The following is a 24,389-nucleotide window of genomic DNA, read 5'->3' as shown; positions in this document are numbered from 1 at the left end:
CAGGGAGCCAGCAGCATGACTAGTCCTGGCACAAAGGCGTCGTGGCTCTCGCAGCCGACCGTGAAAAGCGTGCTGGTGTATCGCAACGGGGACCCTTTCTTCCCGGGGCGCCGCATTGTGATCCACGAGAAGAAAGTGTCCAATTTTGATGTGTTCCTGAAAGAGGTGACGGGCGGGGTGCAGGCGCCCTTTGGAGCTGTGCGAAACATCTATACCCCCCGGGGTGGGCATCGTGTCCGACAGCTGGAGGAGCTTCAGAGTGGGGAGCAGTACGTGGCTGGTGGCAGGGAGGCTTTCAAGAAACTCAAGTGAGTGACTGAAATGTAAGATTTATGCAGAAATTAATATCAGCATTTGGGCTTTGGCACTGTAGCAATGCTTCAGACGACCCCTCACCCTGTCCCTTTTACTAGTCGTTGCAGGAAGAGAACTTAAAAGCTGTGACTTAGGGCAAAAGAAAAAGAGCTTTAGAGTGAGCCCCAGAAAGGATATCCATACCATGAGTCACATAGTGACAACTCCTTGACATGGCAGTAGAAAAGGAGAAATAGCCCTTTAACCCGAAGGACATGCAGGAATGGCATGTTGTTGTGATGTCTGTGCGTAACTGAAGGGCCAGCATCAGTATTTGTGCTCAGGGGTAACAAGGTGAAAGGAGTAAAAGGTGGAGTGTTGACAGTCCTCCACGAAGTTGATGAGCCTGGGAATTCAATTCCCAATGCTTCCTTTCTTGTTTATTTTTTAAAGTTCTAAAGTATTCTACGCAGCTATCTGAGTCTCCATCACTTCTGTTCATTTTGTGTACGTATATAACCTTTTAATGTCCCTCCTGGTATTTAAAAGATGACCATTTACATTCCTTTTCCTACCTGGATACCAAGAATTAAGATGCCAGTTTGTCTGTTTTCTAGTGAGTCACTGGGAGAATAATGTGAAGGAGGTCTGGGCTTTTAGGTGTATTTCCAGAGTGGCTTTGCATGTGATCGGTTACTATTCTTAATTCCATCGGTTGAATTTCAGGGTCTCAATTGACTGTTATAGCTTTTGCTCTTTATGGGCATTTTTCCTACAGCTGAATTTATAGAAATAAATCTCAAAATTAACAATCCCTTTCTGGACATGTTTGAGAATTTATATCATCAACTACCACCTTCACGGTGTCATCTTCATCTTGGTTCTGTAGAGTTGAGACACTGTATTTTTTAGGAGAGCTCACTAGTGGCTCCTTATGTTTCAGGACAAAACTCTCTGTGTAATGAACAGGATCTCTATCATCACCCTTACCATTTCTGTCACTAGCTGCTTCTAAAGATTTATTGAAGCTTCTTGCACTTCAGTAGGAAAGCCAGTGAGAAAGATGTATGACAGGCTAAATAAAAGCCCTTTTCTTGCAGTACTTACTCTTTTCCGTGTCAAATGCAGTACTCTGCCTAAGAGATATTTACCATTTCTTTTTGATATTAAATCCTGGGATTCTGTGGATGGCTTAAAATTGGCAGTTATCAGCGCATCTCCCTAAAAGTGTTTGATAGGCTACAAGAAAGTAAGTGTTTGGCATTAGCATGCAATGTTTAGAGAATTGGGCACTGTGGATTTATATTGTGTGGGGAGAAGCGTTTCTTTTTGTCAGTTCACACTTTATGCTCAGAGTTTTATGGTGAGACTTTTCCAGACTTTTATGGTTGCAGCATGCAACAAGGTACCTATTTATTTAAGGGCAACAAAGAACATACTTTAGGAAAAGTTAACCTAAGGGACTGGGTAAAAACAGGCTGTTTTAAATATCCCATGATAATATGTCCTAGTCCTGTGTATTAGAGAGGATAAATGGAATGACTTGAGATCCATTTCTGCATTCAGAATTGGAGTTATTCGCTTATTAGTATTTGTTTACATAGTGCTGGAAATGTTGGCAGTACTTTTATGAGCATTAAAGAGAAGCTGAAGGGCTTAATGTTGAAGTTGTTCTTAATTGGATTGTCGACAGAATGGTAATTAGGGAGACATCTTCGGCAGAAAAGTCAGAGGAGAGGAAGGGTTAGTTGGAAGGAACAGTTTTCTGGAAGGAAGTGAAGGAATTAAAGAAAAGTATGCATGTTTGTGTAATGTGTCACAGGTAAACAGTTACAGTGTGACGAACCAAAGCATCTGCCTTAAAGGATGTGAATCTGGTCTGATGGCAGCAAGAACTTTAATTTATTATTATTATTATTATTATTTTTCCCCTTAGTGATTCTTATTGGACATATTCATTGCTATGATAGACTATGCAGGGCTGAACTTCGAAACGGAGGCTTGTGGCACTGATGTGTGGGAGCTGTGGGAGTGTAATGGAGAGAGTATCCAAGGAGAAGCAGAAGTTGAAAGTGTCATTGCTCAGCTTCAAGCAGTGCATTTGTTTCTTCTCAGTTGCCTTACACTGAGAAAGTGAATCTTTTTCGTTCCTGTTCATGGTGAATTTGACTAAACTGCACTCACCTTTAGCACGTGAGCCAAACCCTGACTTAACATTTTGCGATTCATAGTTTTGAGGGCATATATTCTAGATAAACTGCTGAATATTTTTTTAAGTTAAATGAAACAATCAGCATTTAGAAAGTCTGATTTTAGAAAAAAAGGTAGAAATTTTCTTTAATGGAGAATTTTTTACTTTAGTCAGCGTTGGTAATTTTTATAACATATAGCAAGTTTTCCAGCTTGTTTTGTCATTTAGAGGTGTGCTAAGTTAACACCCCCTTTTCTGGTGTATATGTGGTAAGGTGCGCTGGCATATTGCAGTTGTTGCAGTGGTGAGTGAGAATGCACATGTAGGCTGCACACCTGGGGTGTTCTTCCCTAGCTCTCAGCTTCCTGAAAGAAGACTGTCTATGCTGGACCTGGTTTCGATTTTTAGCTTTATTTCCAGCATGCTACTCCTCCATCCTCCTTCCTTTGCCCATTTACTTGTATCTGTGCTGGTTCATCAATGGTAGATTGTCCTCTCTCCAGCTGTCTCTTTCTAAACAATGCTGTAGTTTTATCGCTGGCTTGGCTAGCCATAGGTTGGAAGCATTTCTGCTTTCTTAGTAAGTGAGAATAGTTTTGTAAATTTTTTTGAGTGCCATCATAAAAAAAAACCAAAACCCCAAAAAACAAAACAACCCAAACCCCCAAAAAACCCACAAAAACAACACCCACCCCCAAAAACCCCAGCAAACAAAAAAACCCCTTTGCTCCTTATTTAGAACTTTTCAGATTTGCAGGTCCTTGAAATTTGATGACTGAATACCCAGACTTCTGCACAGTGAATTTAAGCCTTTGACTATGTATTTGCTTTTCTTTGTCACTTTCCTTAGTTCTGGGTGAAGTAATTCACAGGTGCTTGAAAAACAAGAACTACAGTCAGCAGATGTTGTTACAGGCTGTTGGAACCATTTTGCCTGAGGCACTTATTTCTTTTCAGTCTTGCAGACTGTAAGACTTCCTGGTTTTGGTCTAAAGAGAACTCCTTCTTTTTTATACTGAGAGCTTGGGACAGTTGTTATCATTTGTTTCTAAACGTGGGGCTTTTAAAAATGTTGTCCTATGTTGTTACACTTACCTTTTTCAAAACATTAGCATGCACTTTCAAGCATGGCCTGGCAGCTTTGCAGTGTCTTACTGTCCCCTCACAACGAGAACCTTGAAATCCTTGCCACCATTCTGTGGTACCTTGATAAATGATTGCCATTCCTTCAAAGAAGGAATGATGCTTGCTCGCTCTCTCTCTCTCTCTCTCTCTCTCTTTTTTTTTTTCTTTCTTTCCCCGCCCCCCCTTTGATGCTTTTGCACCTTCGTTCAATTCCCATGAATTCTTTGGCCAAGTAGGAAAGTTTCTTCTGGCAAATGAATCTGATCCCAGTTATTAACTACAGAGTATGACATTACTGAAGAGCTGCAGGTGTGTTGCAAGATCTGAGGTCTTTTGGTGAGCCTGATACTTGGCTTTAGGTATACCTGACTTCTCAAATAAGGTCTTCTGGTCTGAAATGCCTGGTAAAGCACCTTTCCACTGGAAGTGAAATCGGGGAGCATTACAAGGATAACATAACATTGTCCAAATAGATGTATTTTTGTTTGCTTGTCCAGTCGAGGCTTGTATTTTAAAATAATAATGAAGCTACTTTTTGTTCATCCAGCCACAAGGAAGGAGTGTTCAGATGTGTCCTCATTCTGTTGAAACCTAAGTGGTGTAGATCTTTTAAACTTTATCTCGTGACCTGAGTTAAAATCAGGTGTGCAGGAAAGCCTTAAATCTATCAGAGACTTACTATGAGAAACTCAGAGGCAAGATGATGACTTTGAAAACTCTGGTAAGGTGATACTGTGCTGAGAGTTATTGATCCATCTCACAGCTGTATAAGAGCTTCTTTCTGACAAGGGGGTTATTGATGGTCTGTTCTAATCACCAGTGATTTGAAGGTAGGTGGTTTTATTTTAGCCCAGAGGGCTAGCCTGAAGATTTATGTTAAGAATTAATTAATATTAACAATTATTTACTTTTTCTGTTATTTTGAAGCATAACATGTTTTAAAACCTTAATGTATGAAGAAAAATGCAGAATATTTGTACTGTGTAAGTTAGATGCTCCTGTAAATAATCAAACTTATTTTCTTTCCACAGCTATTTGGACATTGGAGAAACAAAGAAAAAACCTGCTGAAGTCAATAATGAGGTAGGACAGCTGAAATATTGAAGAATTAAGCCGGCAGTTTATGTTAGTGACATGCCTGCATTTATGCCTGATCTTTTTAATATGCATTTATTTTTTTTAATTTTATAATAAAACATTTATCTACCATTCTGCACATATTTCTTCAGTGATAATTACTCTGGTTGCTCTGAGCGTGATATGTTGACTGTCTTCTGCTCAGCTTTCTAAATTGCCACATCCAGTTAAAAACTCAGTAAGAAAAAAGGTCTCCTGCTGTCTTCACTGAATGCTGGTCGTAAACCAAGGGAGATTTGTACTTGCAGAAAAAAATGATAGGACTGAGAATTTTAGGAGTTTTGGACCAGCAAATTTTTTTCAAAACTTGGTATTTCCTCTGAAGAAGGGACATTTTTGTTTAATAAATGCTTGTGTAAACTTCTAGGTATTTCTAGTCCATGATTTGCCAAGCTCAGTCATTTCTCTTCAACAGCACTTACGCTCTAGTCAGAGGAGATAACTGCAAGCTTCAAAAAGCATCACATGTGGATCTAAGTGAGTTGTGTGACTCTGCATGTTTTTTACTGTTTTGTTGTGTATGGAGGTAGCAGTGACTCCCAACTTGGAGAGTTGGGATTGGCAGCTTCTGCTTCACAAGAAGAATCAGCTCACTTGTTTTTCAATTTCTTTTACCACATTTCAGAAATTCAATGGTCTGTATAGCAGGTGTTTTCAGACAGTAGGACACCTTGTACTAGAAGATCCTCAAAATTGCCCTAATGACCTTTACTGTGATACTCAGATACTTCTTATTCAGAGTCTATGAAATACAACAATTTTATAATTGAGCATAACTTGTCCCCTGTATTTTTTGAATGGGCTTACTGAACAGGAAATCAAATTCAAGTTGAAGATTTGATCTGCTGCTACAACTACCCTGTATATTTATGCTTAGTTGGATAGTTATCAGTACAACTACAGTCTTGCTTTTTAATCTTGCTGATTATTTTGCTGCAAATCCTTAGAAGATTTTTGATATAATAGAAAGTCTGTGCAGTTGGAGAAGTAGTTGTAGAAGTTGTGAGTTTTTTACTTACAGTTGCATGTTTGATAAAAGAGGCCTCATTATCTTTTCTAGAACAATAATGTATATTATCTTAACACTTTCAGCTGTGTCTCAAGGCTTTGAAGTAACCCACTATAAACCCTCCATTATCTCAGCTTTCCTCTTCATATTTCACTTATGTTTGAAATCTCCACTGTCTCCCTGTGGAGAGCTTAAATCCCTGTGCTGAATTTAACTTTTACATGATTGATTTATTTGGGGAGAGGAGTTATAAGAATGAGATGAAACATATTGATAGTCTACAGATTTTTATCTGGGCTTATGAATAACACAATTGTCTTCATGCCCTAATAATCTAATCCTGGGAATGAACTTTCAGGGGACTAGTAACAGAAGTTTTAATGTTTAAATTAGTTTTTGTTAAAATAATGTTAGGCAGCAAGTCCTGGTTTTACTTTTCTTTTTTTTTTCAGATGTTCACTTAGAAATCAAACCCCTGGATTTGTTGTAGGGCCAAGAGAGGCAGCAACATTCCTATTTTGCTTAAGTACAAGGGTATCAATTCTGATTGTTATCAAGCATGTATAATTTGGCATTTTCTCCACTAAAACAATTACAAATATCTATTTCTGATTTTGGTTAGTGTTCAGAGAGTCAAAATGAAAAAAACTTTATGCAGCAGCTGTTCACTGTGTATTTGTATGCAGCTGTATGTTTTCTTTTGTGTTAGTTATAACTGCTAAATGCCTGACATCTGCTTTTGGGAGCACTTTAACGTTGTTCTTCCAAGGCAGCATCTCAATTACTTTAAATTTGCAAATAACTAGAAAATGTGTGTCAAACTAGAATTAAGCAAGACAAAATTGATGTTCAAGATATGGTGTAAATCCTCTGGCAGAGCCATCATGCTATAATAATACATCTCAAAATTTTAACAGTTGTGTTACTGGTAGGCAAAATAGTAGAAAGATTTCGTCCTGACCCAAGCTAAAGGTTTGTTACAAACTCTTTCTCAGGTATGTTTCCATGCATCGCTTCTTTTGGCAACTGAGCTTATTGTTTTGCAAGAGAGATCCCTTTTGTACCAAAGCTGATGTGCAAGTCCAAATACACATTAAATGATGTGCTTGAGGAATCTAACAATTAATCTCTTGAGAAAACATGGACCAACGGAGTTACCAGTTGTTTATTATAAGCTTATTTGTTTTTAAAAGGCACTGAATGTTATTTTCCAATTATAATGTGGAAAGTATAGACAAATATATTTCTCTAAACACTGTCTGATCTAGATGGTCTCTCCCTCTGCACTCAAAAAGACGAATTTTACTTGCCATTTGGGCTAGGCAGGCTGAAGAAGAATCAACCAAGCTTTTGTATTTACAAATCTCATCAGCAGCTATTTATTTTAAACTCTCTTTGCTTCATAAAAATATTTTCAGCTGAAACCTCCTTTCTTCTTTGGCTTCTTATAACCAACTACTCTTTGAACACACTGTAGTAAATGAACTTTGCTCTTTGATATTGTAACAGCAAAGAATTACAGGTACCCCAGAAAAGCAGAAGTATTTTGATATCGAAGAATCAGTCTGAAAGAAAACAGAAAGAAAAAAGGAAGGTTTTACTGTCTGTATGGAACAGCATCTGTTATCAGAAGGCCATAGTAGGCCTGCAGTAAGCTACTCTACTGTTGATACATTTGCCCTTGGTTGATCTTCTTAGGTAATAAGAACATTGAGATTTTTTTGTTTGCACTTCATTTTTTCTCCTTGACTTCTAGGGCAAGGTGATGGTGTGGGCAGCTCTTACACAACTCTGTTACATTTTCCCAGTGATAAATCACTTTTTCACTGTTTTACATAAACTTTTTTTTATTGTTACATAACTGCTTTTTGATTGCAACTTCTTGTTTTATCATTTGCTTTAGGTGTGCTCATATTTGTAGGAGTATTTGTTGAATGGAATAATCAATATTTTTACAAATGATTCTTCAGAGGATTAGTAAAGATTCCTCAAAGCTTTCCTGCATGTATGCTCTGCTTATTTGTATCTGCATACACCTTGGAATATCTCTCCCTAGTGAAAACTCTTACTGATCACAAGGATTTGGGTGAATGTCTGAACACTTCTAAAATTTAAATCTTCTTTTTCTGATCCAGTGCCCATCAGTTCTCACGTTGGTCACATTCTGGATGATGCAGATGTGGGCTAGGACACGGAGCAAAGCGCTTTTGCTTGCTAGGGAGCTTCACAGAACGTGTTTGTGCCTGTGGTGAAGTGGGACTGCAGAGTGAAAATGTGACTGGCAGAATGTCTTCTACTGATGGTCTCCAGGTTCAGCCCATCAATTAGCAGCTGCTGGGGGTCTTGTGGACCACACATAGTTCATTGGCAAATCTCAGTGTAGGTCAGCTGGCCACTGTGTCCTTGGTAAGGTCCTGGGACAGGAAAGGTTCCCTGTTGTCCAGTGTTGACAGAAGAGGTGAGCACCATGACAGGAGAGTGTGAAAATACAATGTTTGAGACTTGGTAGATATGAACTTAGCACTAAAACTTTCCCCAAAAGCATCTAAGATGATGCTATAAAAGTATTTTGAGGGCTTGCAAATCCTGCATTTCCCTCTGTTCCTCCATATTTCAAAATTGAATTATTCTAGTGTCATTTATGGCAATTGTTTTTCTTCATCCTTTGTTGCTTGACAAAGTCAAGCACATCCTTTGTTTCTTGACAAAGTCACCACTCATCTCTCAGCAACAGTATGATTGGACTTATCTGTAAAAATTACATTTTGGAAGTTTATGTTGTTGTCTTGGTTTCACAAATTATTTTGGTATATTCATGCTGGATATACCTCATTTCTAACTTAACATGAGTAGTTCTTTTTCAAGTACATTCTCATCAAAACTCACAGTAATTATAATTATTTTTTATTTCAAAACTACTGTTTATTGTATTTGACAACACACGTTTAATCATAACAAAAATCTTGTCGTTTTTCAATTATCGGGCTCTTGATTCACTTTAACATCTAACTGTCAGTTAGAAATGGTTCATGGGTATTTTCTCTGTACAGAAGATAGTTTTGTAAAAGGGACTGAATAGATGCTAGAAATGATCCCAGGCTGTGCAAATTACAGCCTTTTAATGTCAAAACAATGTAACTACATAAGATACTCTTTCCAGCTTCTTTCCTAAGGATTAAAAACCCTCAAACATTATTTGTGCTACCCAAAATTGCTAAACACAAAATACTGTATGGCTGGTAATAAGTTGTGTATAAAGGTCCACTTCATATTCCTTTGCCAGAATGTAAAACTAAACCCTCTTGTTACTCCATATCTGACCCATTAGATTTCTTCTACTGCTGGTGTCACAGACTGGGCAAGAATTTTCTCATTTTCTCATGCTAAATTAATTAGTAATTCTGCTGTAAGTTTATTTTAAGGAATAAGACTGTTAAAATGCAAAGTTTAAAAATATGTGATATATGTCTTCAATCTCCTGAGCAATATCTTTAATAGTTAAATGTGATATGCCATTTTTTGGTATTTAGTATCCTGGTAACATAATTAGCACAACAAGAAATACAAAACAAATACTCTTCCTGAGTGTTCACAGCCTAATACCAGGAGGAATCAGAGAAGAAATGCCCAGACATCAGTTAGAAGATAAGCTGTGCCCTTTTTTTCCTTATTTGAACTATGGATGCATAAAACTTCTCATTGTATACCTCTGTATTACCTGAACTGTGCAGTTTCAAGTATTTTGATTAGCAACTTGCTTACAAATGGATTTAGTGAATTTTTGAGCAGCAGAAAGACTTTGGTTCATGCTACTGGAGAATTCCATGGTCTTTATTGAGTTTGATCTGAAACTTGAAAGTTGTTCTCTTCCTTGATTAATGCCTGCCTTGTTCAGTAGGGTAACTGGTCTTCCTTGCCTGTGAGGAGGCTGGGAGCAAGTGAAGAGGTGCCTGTACTGAAGCTTTTAATGAAGCATGTGTTAGTCTTGTTAATAATTTGTTGCTGTATATTAAATTGACAGTCTTGAAACATTAGCAGCTTTCACCTTTGATTAAAAATGGTGAATGAAAAAAAAGATTTTTTGGGAGGTTTGTTTTTTTGTTCTTTATCTTTTGACTATTCCTAGCCTCAGGTCCTTTTGATGAGCTGTAAATGCCAGAGATTTCCTTTTGGTTTAGTTAGTCTAAAGAATTTGAGGAAAATACACAAGATGTGAGAGGCATGACCAGTCAGAATCAGAATCATCACTATCATGTCAGTGTCAGAAATTAATATCAGGATCTCTTTTGCTTGTGTAAACTCTGTGTTTATTGATGCCATCATTGTGTGTGTTGTAAGCAGTGTGGATACAGCATCATACAACTCAGAGAAGGAATGGGATCTATTCTTGGGATCCAGAGGGAACACAGGTGTGATCTATTTTGGAGCATTGCACAGGCTAAGTTTCTGGGAAAGTAAGGCCGTGCCATTGTCTGACTTATCTCAGCTGAAGATTCGGCCACTAGTCCAATGTACTAAAACTGTGGCAGATCCAGAGTGAAAAATTTTTCTTTCCAGGGTGTAATTAGCTAAGGTGAGATTTACTCACTTATGTACCATTTTACTTACCATAGCTGAAAAGGAGGGTGATTTACCTTGCAAGTTAACAGGTTTGTGGGTTTTACCCACACTCTGAGGGTTCAGAAATGCAGTTGTAATAATAAGCAGGAGGCTGATCGCAGGTGCCTTGAAAAATCAAAAGGGTTTTAATAATGATGTAAAAATAATATAAAATACAAAATAACTGAACCGAGTGCAGCACAGAGATAAACCCCTTGCTGCTACAGCACCTTGAGACGCGAGGATGGAAAAGCAAGAGATGAAAAGCAAAAAGTGAAAAGCGTGGAGTTCCTTTGTTCTCTCTCTTTTGTTCCTAATAGCTTAGGTGGGATTTTGGCCCTTGGTCCAATAACTGTGCCAAGAGTCTTTGAGTAACATTTCCAGTGTCCAATCCACACTTCTGGGCTGGCTCTGGGGCAATTGCAAAGAGAAATCCACAGAACTTTCCAGCTAACTTCCTAACATGTCAAAAGGTAAAATGAAACCCTTTCCCTATAAGGGAACACCTGCTAAAGGTGTAGGGATTGCATTGCTACACAGGTTGACTTTATACTCTCTGGGAATTTTGTAGGAGCTTTGCAGTCTAGAAGGCTCCCTTAGTCACTCCATGATTGTCTGCTGTGGAACAGCTCATTTCCAGCTCATCCATGTTTAATGTGGACTGAGAAGTTTGTGTGCAGCTGTGGTCTTGTAACCTATTGCTCAGTAAATAGCAGTTTGAGAGTTGCTTTATATCCACAGCAGTAGACAAGCTCTTAGTCTCTGGCTCAAGGCTGTTTTGTACTATCCAGAGTACCATCTAGCAGTGCAAAGTAGCCAGGGAAATATGGATTATCCAGGTTACTTACTGCATAGGATAACTGAAATGGTTTTGTACTAGGCAAATGCCTCAGTGCATTTGACTCTGCAACTTTAGTCAATGTGTAAAAAATGTCCATTAAAAAAAAGTCATGTTTCTATGAAATAGATAACATTTCCTGTGCTGTAATAGCTTTAGAAAACTTATTGTTCTAGTTTGGTTTTGATCACTGAACCTTGAACATTCCTTTCTTTTACATCACAGGATGGTGATGGTGTGTATCAATGGGGTTTTGGTTCTTTTGACCCTAGTTCTACCCCAGGGAAATGTAAATATTTGTTCTCAATTTTCCTGGGCACATTGATTAACAAACCATTACAGGCCATTGTAACAAACTGGCAAGGCCATGGCTCATTGCATGAGCTGATAAATTTGGAATGTGACATTGTGTTGAAATATTTAAAGCTTCAAAAGGTTAGTTTTAAAGTGACATGAGTAATGAGTGAGATGTTCGTAGCACCCAGGACTACACTGGTAGCAACAAGAAAGGCCAGCTCTTAAATCCTTACAGACAAAAGCAGCACCAAGCATCTGGTTCAGACACATTACATTTTTTGACTCTTGCTTTGTTGCTGTCCAGTGTGGCTTTGTAAATATATGTTATCCTGTAAATCATGCAGCCCCTTTGATGGGGGGACACTTCTGGAAAGGAAAGGAAATAAGTAAGTTAGTGATACCATTTCTTAGCTATGGGTAACTGGTATATGTACTCATGGCAGCACTGTGAAAGTGCTGCCAGACTTCTGTATTTAGCATATATCTAATTACTTAATGAACACTGAAAGAAAAAGAAAAGCTAAGAATGGCATATTTCTATTTGAACCTATTCTCATGGGGGACACCTTCCCCATGGTGTATTTCCAACTGTGTGTGGCTCTTGTTGCCATGCAAATTCTCATTGGATTGATTGCTTCCAGCTTACTTAAAGTTTTTTCTGAGTTTCTCCTTCCTCCCCTGAACACTTTATGTTGCTGCTGTGTGTTGTCAAGTAATACCTCAGATAAGTATCTCATCACAAATTATTGTTGGCAATGTTTTCAGTAGGAAATGGAAGTTGCCCTTAAATGGGTCTTTTCAAACAAACTGAAAATGTACAAAATTTAAAGATAAAATCATAATGGGGTCAGACCACTAGTTAATGTAAATCTGCTTGCAGTTGCTGACGTAAATGGGAAAGTGGTGATTTACATCATCAGAGAATGTGGCTGAATGAAATGAAAAGAAAATAAAGGGGTTAGGGGGCTAGGGATGCTGGTCACTTAATGTAAGCACAAACTTTCACCCAAGACCACTTTGTTGTTAATATGTAACTCTGCAATGCTGGAGGGGTCAGGCTATTCCAGGCACTGCAACACTGTGGTGACTCCTACAAACCTAATAGGAGCAGAACTATGTATTCTTTAATTAAACCCTGGATCAGGTCTTCCACTGGGATGGTTTAGTGGAACTCCATGTCCTTCAAAGGAACTAAATTGATTTATTGTGGCTGAGCACTTGATCTTTTATTAATGTATACTTCTGTATCTTGAAGTTAGGTACCTTGCTTTTCATGTCCACAAATAGCTTGACATTGATCAGACAGAAGTTATTCTAAACTCTATGAACAGAACAGTCAGATTACTGAGAAAAAAAGGCATATAATATATGGAAAGGGTGGGATTTTTCTTGCATTTTTAAATCTTTTAATCACAGTGTAGTGTGATCTTTAGAAAACATAACTTCAGAGCATGCTTCCTTGCACTGATTTTTGTAGTTTCACTTTATCAAATGTATTATTGCACTAACATATTCGCTTCAAATTTTTCTTTATACAGAAGGTACATAGATTTAAACTGGCTTAGATAAACAAGGCAAGTTTATATTTTGTTCCAGTTTAGGCCATATTTAGGTAGAACAAACAAATATTTAGTCTTGGCCCAAGGTGGTAGCCTTATAATCCCCTGCAGTTTACTTGTTTAGTAACAAGCCTAAACTTGTAAGGCTGCAGAAGACTTCCAGAAATACTAATGATCCTGAGAGAGCAATCCAAAAGACAAAATTTGAAGTTGATGCCTCAGTATCTATTATAGGCAGAAATACAATCCTTCGAATTATAAATGAGCTTCTAACATCTGTCAGGTTATTGTTTTCTGCAGGATCTTGTGACTGAGCTATGTGCAGTCACTTGATGGCCTTCTGAGGAGCCTACACTGAAATTAATGGTTTTATCAGCCTGCAGGAACAACTAAGTAATAGTAACAGTAATAAATAACCCAGAACTATGCTTAAGGGCTCCTTTATACTTAGTGAATACTTTCTAGCTGTTCCAGTAAGGTGTAGAGCACTGGAACCTGAGTGTTGCAGGCTTCATCAGAGAACTTAGTTTGATGTACTGTTTGGAGAGACTCTGGGAGAGCTTGAGCAGCATAAGTGAGCATCAGGAATGGATGTGGAATCAACATTTTACTATCTATTTATTGGATATTTTATGGAGGGTTGTCCTGGCAACCCACCAGCTACAAAGAAAGGTGCAAGGGCATCCAAGGTCCAGTGGCTCCTATTTTGTGTGTAACCTGTGTTTGAAGCCTAAACATTAGGACCTGATGCTGTGGAAGTAAATCAGTATTGTCTTAGCTTCCAGTAGCATAGCCTTTAGAAAGTTACTTTTTTCCCCCTGTATTCTGAAGCTCTTTTTTAGATTGTGTACACTGAGAAAATAACCCTTTAATGGCTGACAGCAGCAATAGAAATGTTTTCAGATATTGCAGTTTAAGGTGTATTTTCTTTTTCTTCCAGTAAATTTTCATTTCAAAATTTGGTGACGTAAATGACCAGTTGTGCTCTGAAGAATATGCTTCAAATGTTTCTGCAAGAATGGCTAAGCTCCTAAGTTATTTTGGTAGTTCTCAAAAAATGTCTTTGCCTCCCCTAATGAGCTGTATGATAACAACCTCTTACTCTCTTTCCAAGCCTGTAATAGGACGTGTGCATCTTTCACCCGATTCAGATCACACTGGAATAAACAGCAAGGCTGTGAACTGCAATTATATTGGGCATTAGTGCACAGCTTATGTACAGTCTAGTACAAATTTTTTCTTTGTATGAGGCCAAAATGAGCATGCATCTACAAAATAGATCTTAAGAAGTAGGTGGAAATGGCTTATGAATTGCTTGTGTAAAGGGAAGGTCCCCAGCCATGCCAGGAGTCTGCTTCCTAGTCTGGTCTGCAAGCAATGCTGGCACAATGCAGTAGTAACATCTTCCTTGCTCTCTCCTCTTGTAGGTGTCTCTGGCCAAAATACCGCTTTGCACTGAGCTTCAAATCACCGTTCTCTTCTGGGGTTGATTGCTTCTGTTCAGTCTTTTTAGTCTATGTAGCTGTGCAAAGGCTGATTCTGCCTTTCTCCATCCATGACCACTGTGGGCTTTTATATCCTCTGAGTCTCTCAAAAAACAGATGTTTGAGAGGGCTACACAGCTCACAAGGATCTTTGAAAAATGCAGAAAGTTGAAGTGAGTTGAATTCAGGATAAATATGCTTCTTTTCCAGCAGACATTGAAAACAGATTTTGTTCAACAGATTTACTTGTTGTTGAATTTTACTTGAAATGATTGTATGCTAAGGAGTGTCATTATTGCTTTTGTTGTCTCCTTTTCTCCTAAGTTTGCTTTCTCACCTCCAGAATTTATGTGCTTAGTGCAGAATTGCTGTGTGACATTTTTTGACTCATGTGGGGAGTCAGATTTGATTATTATAAAAATTTTTAGCCTGTTTGGAATATTTGCTAGGTTGAGCACCTTTCTTTTCAGTGTATGCGAGAGAAAGATCTGGAAAGAATTCCAGTCATTACTAAATGAGGTTGTGTGAAAAATCAAGCAAAGACTAAAAGCTCTGGAATACCGATCATTTCCCACAAATTAAATGAGAAGTACTGGTTAAGTTAGTAAAGAGTGTGATAAAACTGCAACATATCATGTCATTAGACTGCTTTACACAGTGAGTGGAAAATTGCCAGTTTAAATAAATTTTGTACATCTATTTGAAAGCATGTCTCTCTGCCTGCTGGCTATTTAATCCTTAAACTTTTATGGTTTTTTTTTTTTTAGAAATTTAGCCAACTTGTTAATGTATGTACTATAACTTTTGAATGTTTGTTTGGGTTTGACACCTTATTTCAATTTGCTAATGATGATTAAAAAAATCTTCCTAATGATTTTAGTTCGGGTTTATCCTTTTCTTTTTTTTTAACTTTCTGTTCAGAATAACAACATTAGTGTTGATCTCAATGCAGTGTCATTTCAAAAGCATACAGGAAATAATGCTGGGAATTACGTGGCCTATGTATTATTCTGAAGGCTAAAAATCTGCAGTTCACCTCACTTTTGAGTCATTGCTCTAAAATGAGCAAAGTATTCATGAACCTTTATAAATTACTGATGGATTTGGATTAAAGGCCTGTAGAAGACCAAAAGTAGTTATTATAATAGCAGAGAGATCTTGCAATGGCCTTTATTGTTAAAAAGAGAAGATAATTAAATTACCTCCACCATGGTTATAAGCAATAAAGACTGAGACAGCAAGAACAGCACTTGGGAGTACTTCTTTGGGTCTGTAGGACAACCAAAGCTGTCCATACAATTCTGTCTTCTCAGTGCAGACCATGTATTGTGCCATGGTGCACTGTGGTTGTTATTCATCATACACATAAACCTGCAGCAGTAATTATGTATGCTATGTAGAAGGTGAAGCTGGAATGGAATAAAATGCATGCTTTAAAGACATGCTGTCCTACTTGCTGATGGTGGTCAGAGTAAACTTTTTCTGGCTGTGAAGACTGCGTAATTTCTAATTGTTTTGTTCTTGCAGGTCAAGCCAGTTACTCACAGTAGGATCACTGTGTCAGCCCGGTTTCGAAGGCCTCTCCAAGAGCCGTACACTATTTTGTAAGTAGAATTTTCGCTTAGTGGATTGCCATTTCAGGAGGGCTGGTGGTAGTGTGTTCACTTCAGGTGAGCTTTGTTAAAAATGCTCCTCCAAGTTATTTTACTTTGCTTTATTTCAGCCTGATTGCTAATGGAGACCTTATTAGCCCTGCAGTGCGCCTCCTCATTCCCAGGAAAACACTGAATCACTGGGATCATATTCTTGAAATGGTTACAGGAAAAGTTACTCTCAGAAGTGGAGCTGTTCACAGGTACAAGGAAGCTGAATATTTGCAAGATACATTTTACATGCCTAGATATGTTTCTAAAACTCAATAGGTAGATATATTGGATCATTCCTATTTTATGGGAAGTTTCAGTGTAAGAAAATTAAAATACGTCAAAAAGCCACAAAGCAGAAATACATTGATTCCAAGTGACCTTCAGGTTTCCTTTCAACTGGTATTTTAAAAAAGAACAACCGCAATTTGCTTAAGCTGTTATTCTTAAATTAATTTCATTAATTAATTATTTAATTAGCAGGCCTCTAATAATACAATAATAATGCAATACACTTATTACTAATAATTAAGTTACATGTCATAATAACATAAATGAGCATGGTAAAGGCAGTGAAGATGTTTGGAATGTAAGGTACATGTGATGTGTGTTACTTTTTAATTTTGATAGATCTTTAAAGTCATTGGGGCAGGCAATTTCAAGGAAAATATTGTAGATTGTTTGGGGTTTGTATACCTGCGCCAAGACTAGGATGTGCTTCATATTTGGCCCTCAACCTCTTAATAAAAGCCAAGGCCAAAGTTGTAGTTGGGGTGTGCCAGTTCCAGTATCTCAGCTGGTCTGAGTTTTTGAGTTATCTGAGGAACAGGAGCTGATCTCTTGGATAGGTAGGTTTCAGTCCCTCAAGGCTTTTACAATGTAAAATAAGTTACCTAAAATGGCATTTGGTAGTTGTTTCAAGTTTTAGAGCAAAATGACAGATGTGAAGTCCGTGACAAACATTGCAGTGTGAGTGGGCTGTCAAGGTGTGCAAGCAAATTACCCACATTCCAGTTTTGCCCCATGCAGAGCACATTACAGAAATCTCTTCATCAGGTGGGAAAGGACCTTTTGTGGAAAATCATTCTTCATAGCCTATGCAATGTCTGAGGCTAAGCTTGCAAAATCTTTCTCAAAACAGTGAAGATAAGATAGTCTTTTAGTTCTTCTGCTTGCTTTCCCATTTGATATGGGTGAGAGAAGATTAAAGTAATGCTGTTGAATATTAGCTCTCATCAAGTTTTTCCTCTCAGCCCTGCACTTTGCTCTTATTAACTGGCTACTTAAGACTTCCACTTGCAGTAAAGTAAACCTGTATGTGTTGAAGATTTCTGGATCTGTTTCTCAGCTAGTGTAATTCAGAAGTGAACAAAATGAGAAAAGACATTTACAACATACCAATTCTTTCTGCTCTCAGGTTGTTTAGCAATTTAAAAATCTTTCACATTTTATTCTTATTACTTGGTGTCACTCTGGTGAAACTGAGTGTTGTACATGAAAGCATTCAATATATAACTAAGATTCCTTTTGAGATGTTCCCTTCAGTGCTCATCTTTAATCCTTCAAAAATAAGATAATGTACATGACATTTTAAATTATTTAATGTTTTCCCCTTGGTGGTTTTCTATTAACTCAGTTTTCAATTTCTTTTCCTTAAAATATTAGAAATACATATTGAATCCATTAGTAGAGTGATTTTAGTCCTCTAATAAGTTACACATTACTTGCTGGGGTTTACTGAAACCGTATTAGCATTAGGGGATATCTGGTAAAACCACTGATGCTGGGAGGATATAATTTCTCATTAAAGAAGGATAAGTGGACTTCCAAGAACTTGTATTATGTACATGGCAGCTGTTTCTTTTCCATGTTATTAAAAGACTTAAAAAGCTACTAAGTCATACAGTTACACATGGGACTTTTTAAAAAAGAAATTATTGATTACCCTGATCAGAATAGGGATGCAAGCAAGAAATACGAGAGAGGAGATGATGGGAAAGCAGCTTTTCTGCTTGCTAGATTGTTGATGGGGATGGGGTTGCAGCAACCTGATGGGCAGGTACTGGGTGCATCAGCAGCTGGTAATTTGGGGATATTGTCCCAGAAATTGTGTTTTTGCTGTCTCCCTTTGTCAGCCTGTATGCTTGCTTTCTTTTGGCTGTCACTTTTTAGCTTGGATTCCCGAGGAAAGATGGAAGTCTGCTGATATCTCTCAAGGCAAACCTAGGTCATCCTCAGAAGAAGTGACCACAGGGACATTTTTGTTACATAATAGAAGCGAGAGAGGACCCAGCTGGTCTGTGAACGGTTGTGGCAAAGTGGGTGGGTGAAAAATGTGGCTTCAAAATTCAGAAATTTTAAAAAAGTAGCTTCAGAAATTAGTGTCACAAAACCTGTTTGTGCTTGTTAAGTCAGTTAGTTATTCGTTTGAAGATCCATTTTTCAAAAATGCATTTTTGATTTCACTTTCATCTTCAGAGACTGATTATGTTTGATTTCGCTATTGTGATTATTATTTTCAGGGTGAAAAATATAATTAAGATTGCCAAGTAATCTGTAACAATTTTTTGAGTTATATTAAACAAACAGCTTCTGTGCTTTAAATGTAGCATTAAAACACAAGCAAAATGAATGATCAGTGTTGGGGGTTGGGTTTGTTCCTTCTTTCTCTGGGGAATTTTTTCCCCACGGGTTGCCAAGGGGACCGGGTGTTGGATACTTGAGAGTGCTTGGCTGAAACAAAGAGATGGACAAAAGGTGGAAGGGGGAGATAACGCAGGTAAAAGACACAGCTTGAGGCAGCTGCGTGCTTTTCTGCTTCCGGCGTTCGGGAGACGCGTGTCGGCCGCTCCTCGAGGATCTCAGCCGCCGCAAAGCACGCCGAGCAGAAGCTGGGCCGCTTTCTGCCTCGCCTTCGAGCTTCTTCGGCGCTGCTCCTCTTGCTGCAGCGTGACCCTGCACCCCCTGCGCTGCCGGGACATCCTGCCCCTGCCTGCCGGGACACCCTGCCATCCCAGCTACCAGCCCGGGACTTTTCCACTGTTCCAGCTTGGTGCTCTGAGGATCCTGCAGGGACACCGAAACCAAACTGCCCTGGGTTTTGTGAAACAAAGCCCTCAAGGTTCTTGGTACTGTTGTCGTTTGTCATTAATGCTGTAGTTGTTTGGTGGGGGGGGGAGTTTTTTTTTTTTTTTTGTGTTTGTTTGCTTTGTATTACATACTAGTAAAGAACTGCTATTCCTATTTCCCAAATCTTTGCCAAAGAGCCTCTGATTGTAATTTTACCTAGCAGATACCTGTCTTCCTAAACCAAGACAATCAGGAACAAAAAACCCCTGTTATTTTGTATGTACCCCTCTATATCTTCACCCCCATACAAATATAGGAGCATTTCTTAAGCTGTGGTACACTTGATTTGCTGTTTTATCCCCTGAGTTCCCAAAGTGAAGTGCAATCTAGTAGAACACAGTGAAATTAATTCAGAAATAGGCTTCCTGCTGATTTTCCGATAGCTTGTTTTATTTTCATTGTTTTTGGGTAACTGATGTTGACTCTGTGGTAGTGAAACATAAATTGCTCTTTGAATTGCTGGCATGCCTGTGGAATGTTTGCACTATGAAATAAATATGAGTAATACAAACGAGGTGCTCCCGAGTTAGCATGCCTCTTCTCAAGGAAGCAGCAATGTGATCTAGATTTAAAATAGCTGCAATTTCACCTTTCAAATTTTTCAGTCTTTGCACTTAGAAACATGTTCTCATGTGGCAGGAGACACACAGAAAATTAGGGTACTTTCATGAGGGTAATACAAGAAAGACATGGACGTGCTAGAACAAGTGCAGCAAAGGGCCACAGAGAGGAAGGGCTTGAAGATACTTGTCATGTGATGGGAGCTGGGTCTCTGCAGCCTGAGGAAGAAAAGTCTCAGGGGGATCTTTTAAATGTGTATATATACCTGGTGGGAATGAGTGAAGGAGACAGGCTCTTCTAAGTGGTTTGCAGTGATAGGACAAGCAGCACTGAGCACAAAATGAAATACAGGAAATTTCACTTGAACAGAAGAAAAAAGAAATTTACAGTAATGGTCATCATATACTGGAACGCGTTGCCCAGAGAGGCAGTGGAGTCTCCATCCTTGCAGGTGTTCAAAACATACCTAGAGACAATCCTGAACAACCTACTCTAGTTGCTCTTGCTCTGCAAGTCATGATTGGACTAGATGGTCCCCAGAGATCTTGTTCAACCTCAGATATTCCATGATTCCTGGTTCAGTAAAGTGCATGATTTTCTTCTGTGTTTATTCAAGGTTATGACACCATATGTATAAATTTTAAAAGCTTCTTCTCTATTTAACTGAAAATTTTTGCACATTATAAGTCAAGGGTGTAATCAAGGTAACCTCTTGATATTCTTCCCCAAATGTTCGTAGTATGCTTGTGTATATATTATTATATCTCCTTGCATTGTATTGAAATTTATGATTATAAATTTGTACATAGTATAGCTCCTGTAGAAGGCTTCTAGAAAGTTAAGATAGCAGTTAATGGCAGTTAAGATAGCCATTCAACATTCCTGCATTTAAGACTTAAATGAAAGTTGTTATTTTTGACTTTTAAATTAAATATAAAAACTGTTGAGTTTCAAACTGTGCTTCGTAGGAAAGAGTTAATTTATTATTGAACGTTCCTCCTTACTTAGTGTTTTCACTATGCTAAAATGAAATCACAAACTTGACAAGGTAGTAAATTCCCCCCACCAGTCCCTGATGCATTTCTTTCTTCTCAAAAAGAAGTCATTATGGTAAATCCACCTGGTGTAATAGACATAGTCATTACTGGTAGGTGCCCAAGATACATGGATTCTTGTTTTAATGTAGTACTGTATTTCCTGTTATTCCCACCAAGTTCCAGTCTTCTGATCTACACAATATAACAATATAAATGCAATATTGTTGGCATGTTCTGTATAAGTTGGACAGGGCTTTCAGTCATGAATTCACTGTTCTTCCCAGGTTACTGCATAGTTCCCTGAGCACAGATAGAACGTGGAACTTGGTAGGAGAGGGGGTCAGGAATTCATGGAATAGATTCCTTCCAAGGTAACAGGGAAAAGGTATTGAAGAACTTAGAAGTATAAAGTAATTTATTTCCTTCAAGAAATTATGGGAGTATTTCATCTATTATAGCACTTAATACTTAGTTAGTTTTAAATAAACTGTGATTTAAGTAGTTGTTTTGCTGTTTTTCCTTGGTGGTTTGTTTGTTTTTGGGGGGGGCTTTAGTTTTGTGGGTTGGTTGGTTGGTTGATTGGTTGGGTTTTTCAAAAAATGTAGTAGTTACTGATCATTGTATGGGTGTCTACTGTACTTTACTGGGTTTCATATCTGGAAATTCAACATATATTTAGTGAGTTTAGATTACATAGCTTTGGGTGCTCTTCAATGCACCTAACTGAATGTTAAGGTTTAGTATAATAAGCATTTTTGTGTTTTTCAGACTCTACACTGTAGATGGAAAACTTGTTCAGAATGGGTCAGACTTGGAGAATGGGCAAATTTATGTTGCAGTGGGTAGAGAAAAGTTTAAGAAATTGCCGTATGGTGATCTGCTGTCCAAATCTACAACAAGAAGGCCACAGGGGTAAGTTCTAAAGGTGTGCGATACACTTCTGTGTTTGTGTGTATCAATTTGTTTACAAAGTGCCATCAGTAAAGTACAAAATTATTATTCCAAGAATGCTGCATGGGCTGGTATGGATGCAAAACTTCACTGCCAGCTTCTGAGAAAGTTGAGATAAATATAACAAAAGCAGAAATGGAAATTTGGAAGATCAATTCATCTCATAAGCATTCCCTTGATCATGTATCACAAAACTAGCGTCAGAGAAAAATTAATCCAAGTCAAAGTAATTCTGATTTTTATTCCTTGGGATACAAATGTGTAGAGCTGAACGAGATTAGGTATAGCTACAGCAGTTTAGGTCTACTCTTGCTTAGTAATGTTTTGTGAAATATGTACTCCTTTAAGATTGTTTTATGTTTGGGTCTGGTTTTTGTAGGCTAGAACAATCACATAATAGAGTCCTAAACTAGGTGTCTGTAAGGAGAAACTTGTGCTTTTTGTACCTTTGGAAAATGTGAAAATTTGGAACCATTTCATTGATAGATGGAAAGAAATGGAAATTGTAAGGAGCATTCACTGGATACTGCTCTGCAAGTTTTTGGTATATAAAGTATGCATTGTGGGGTAATGCCCTTGTTTGAATAAGTTAATGATTATGCACTTAAACATAGTCTAGTACACATAATGAGTCATGCTTAGTGGAAACTCGCAGTGAAAAAAACAATGATCTCTGTTTCCATAGCCATCTTGGTGCTATCTGCCTTGATTATATATACATAGTGTCTGTGCCAGTGACACTGTACACAATTCTAAGATATGGCTTATTTCTGCAGTTCCAAAACCTCTGTACAACCTCCAATTGTGGGATCTCGAAAGTCTAAAGGCAGTGTAAGTATCAAATTTCTAATTAGCTAAATTCTGGCAGAGGGAAAGTCCCTGTCCTTTGGGTTTTCTGAAGAGAAAAAAATCCACAGCCACCTGGTTGCATGCTTATTAAAGCTTGATGAATTTGTATCTATTTGCAGTGTCAATTAGACAGAAGAAATCTGAGAAAATATTGTTGTGATAAAGGCTGCTTTGTTTTTTATAAAAGATTCCATAGCAAAGATCAGCTGCTGGCTTGAGGTCTTTCCTACAAATCTGATCGTATATATTTGTGCATTTATTTATTTATTCAAATTATACACCAAAAAGAAAAACACAGAACCTTTTACAAAAAATTTTGCAGAAAATTGTGTTTCTGAACGCTGAGTCTGAAAAAGGCCCTAAACCAGTTTGTAATCTGATATGTTTTATTCTAGGTAACCACTACATACAGAGCTTCATCCTTCACTGCTTTGTATCCTGTATAGCTATTTATATGTGTACAAAATGAGTCATGGAACCATTAAGGTTGGAAAAGACCCTCAGGGTCATCGAGTTCAATCTCTGACCTACCACCACCATGTCAAATAAACCATAGCACAAAGTTGTGCACATCCAGTTGTTTCTTAACTTGCAGGAATGGTGACTCCACCACTTTCTCTGGGCAGCCTGTTGCAATGCCTAATCACCGTTTCAGTGGAGGAATTTTTCCTCATGTCCAACCTGAACTGCCCTGGCATAGCTTGAGGCCCTTTTCTCTTGTCCTGTTGTTTGTTGACTGGGAGAAGAGCCTAACCCCACCTTGACACAAGGAGAGTCCTCTGTGGATTTAATTTTAGTGCAAAACCATAATATAAGTATCTGTTTTCATCAGTTTTCCGCAAGTGCAGTTTACTGTACAAGTGCAAGACAGCAGGGAATCAGACTCTCAGTCTGTCATTAGAATTGTGGTAGTAGATCATGTCCATTCACTGTTTACAAAACAAAACACGAAAAGGTCTCTGGAGCCACTGAAAAGAAGTTAAGCAATAAAATATACAAGTTTTTCTTCTATTCTATTGAATGTATTACTGCCCCATGAAGACTGTCATTCTCCAGCTTCTCTTGACACTTAGAATAATGCCAAGGACTCATTTACACAGACAGTAATTTATTAACAAGTCTTATTAATATGCCATATCTTGTGACTGTCCACACATATGGATGAGAGTTGCATATAAAATGCATGCATGCATAGATTCATTTAGCCATTCTTTAGCCATTAAATGAAACATTATTTTCTTATAATAAAGATGTGATTTTTCTCCTGGAAGCTATTGAGAATTTAATTGGTCAGATCATACAGTAAGTTGATAAGATAATTATGCTTTTCTGGATAATTTAATATATCACTTAAATGTACTAATTGTAGAATACTATGCTTCTTTAACACCTGATACCAGTCCTTAATGAAATTTTTAAAATAAACTTTTTAATTTGCATCACTGATAATTACATCCTCTTCTACTCAGGGAAATGATGGGCAATCTAAATCTACCATTGGATCCAGTGACCAGGGAGAAAGCAGTTCCTCACCTCAGCTTCCCAAAAGGAAAGACAAAAAAAGCCAGAAGCCAGAGAATACTGTGTCCAGACGACACTTTTCTAACCACTCTATGAAAGTAAAACAGACAGTAAAAGCTTCCACAGGAGCCCTTCAAGATAAAGGTCAGTACTGAGATAAACGCT

At 38.0% G+C, this 24,389-nt stretch overlaps 1 protein-coding gene across 3 annotated transcripts in view; it reads left to right on the top strand.

The window, feature by feature from the left end:
• DCDC2 (doublecortin domain containing 2) overlaps positions 1 to 24,389 on the top strand; it is a 62,823-nt gene continuing 38,434 nt past the window's right edge. For all 3 annotated transcript variants that reach the window (XM_066189413.1, XM_066189402.1, XM_066189394.1), the window contains exons 1-7: positions 1 to 308; positions 4,642 to 4,693; positions 16,061 to 16,137; positions 16,257 to 16,388; positions 21,672 to 21,815; positions 22,631 to 22,685; positions 24,173 to 24,368. In XM_066189413.1, the coding sequence (XP_066045510.1) occupies positions 16 to 308; positions 4,642 to 4,693; positions 16,061 to 16,137; positions 16,257 to 16,388; positions 21,672 to 21,815; positions 22,631 to 22,685; positions 24,173 to 24,368 (949 nt within the window). In that variant the 5' untranslated portion in view covers positions 1 to 15. The remainder of the gene's footprint in view (positions 309 to 4,641; positions 4,694 to 16,060; positions 16,138 to 16,256; positions 16,389 to 21,671; positions 21,816 to 22,630; positions 22,686 to 24,172; positions 24,369 to 24,389) is intronic.

Source organism: Chamaea fasciata, unplaced genomic scaffold, assembly GCF_029207755.1.
Source record: "Chamaea fasciata isolate MVZ Bird 193981 ecotype frontalis unplaced genomic scaffold, bChaFas1.0.hap1 SCAF_1, whole genome shotgun sequence".
In the NCBI taxonomy this organism is placed as follows: domain Eukaryota; kingdom Metazoa; phylum Chordata; class Aves; order Passeriformes; family Sylviidae; genus Chamaea; species Chamaea fasciata.
This window is presented reverse-complemented; position numbering and strand designations above follow the sequence as displayed.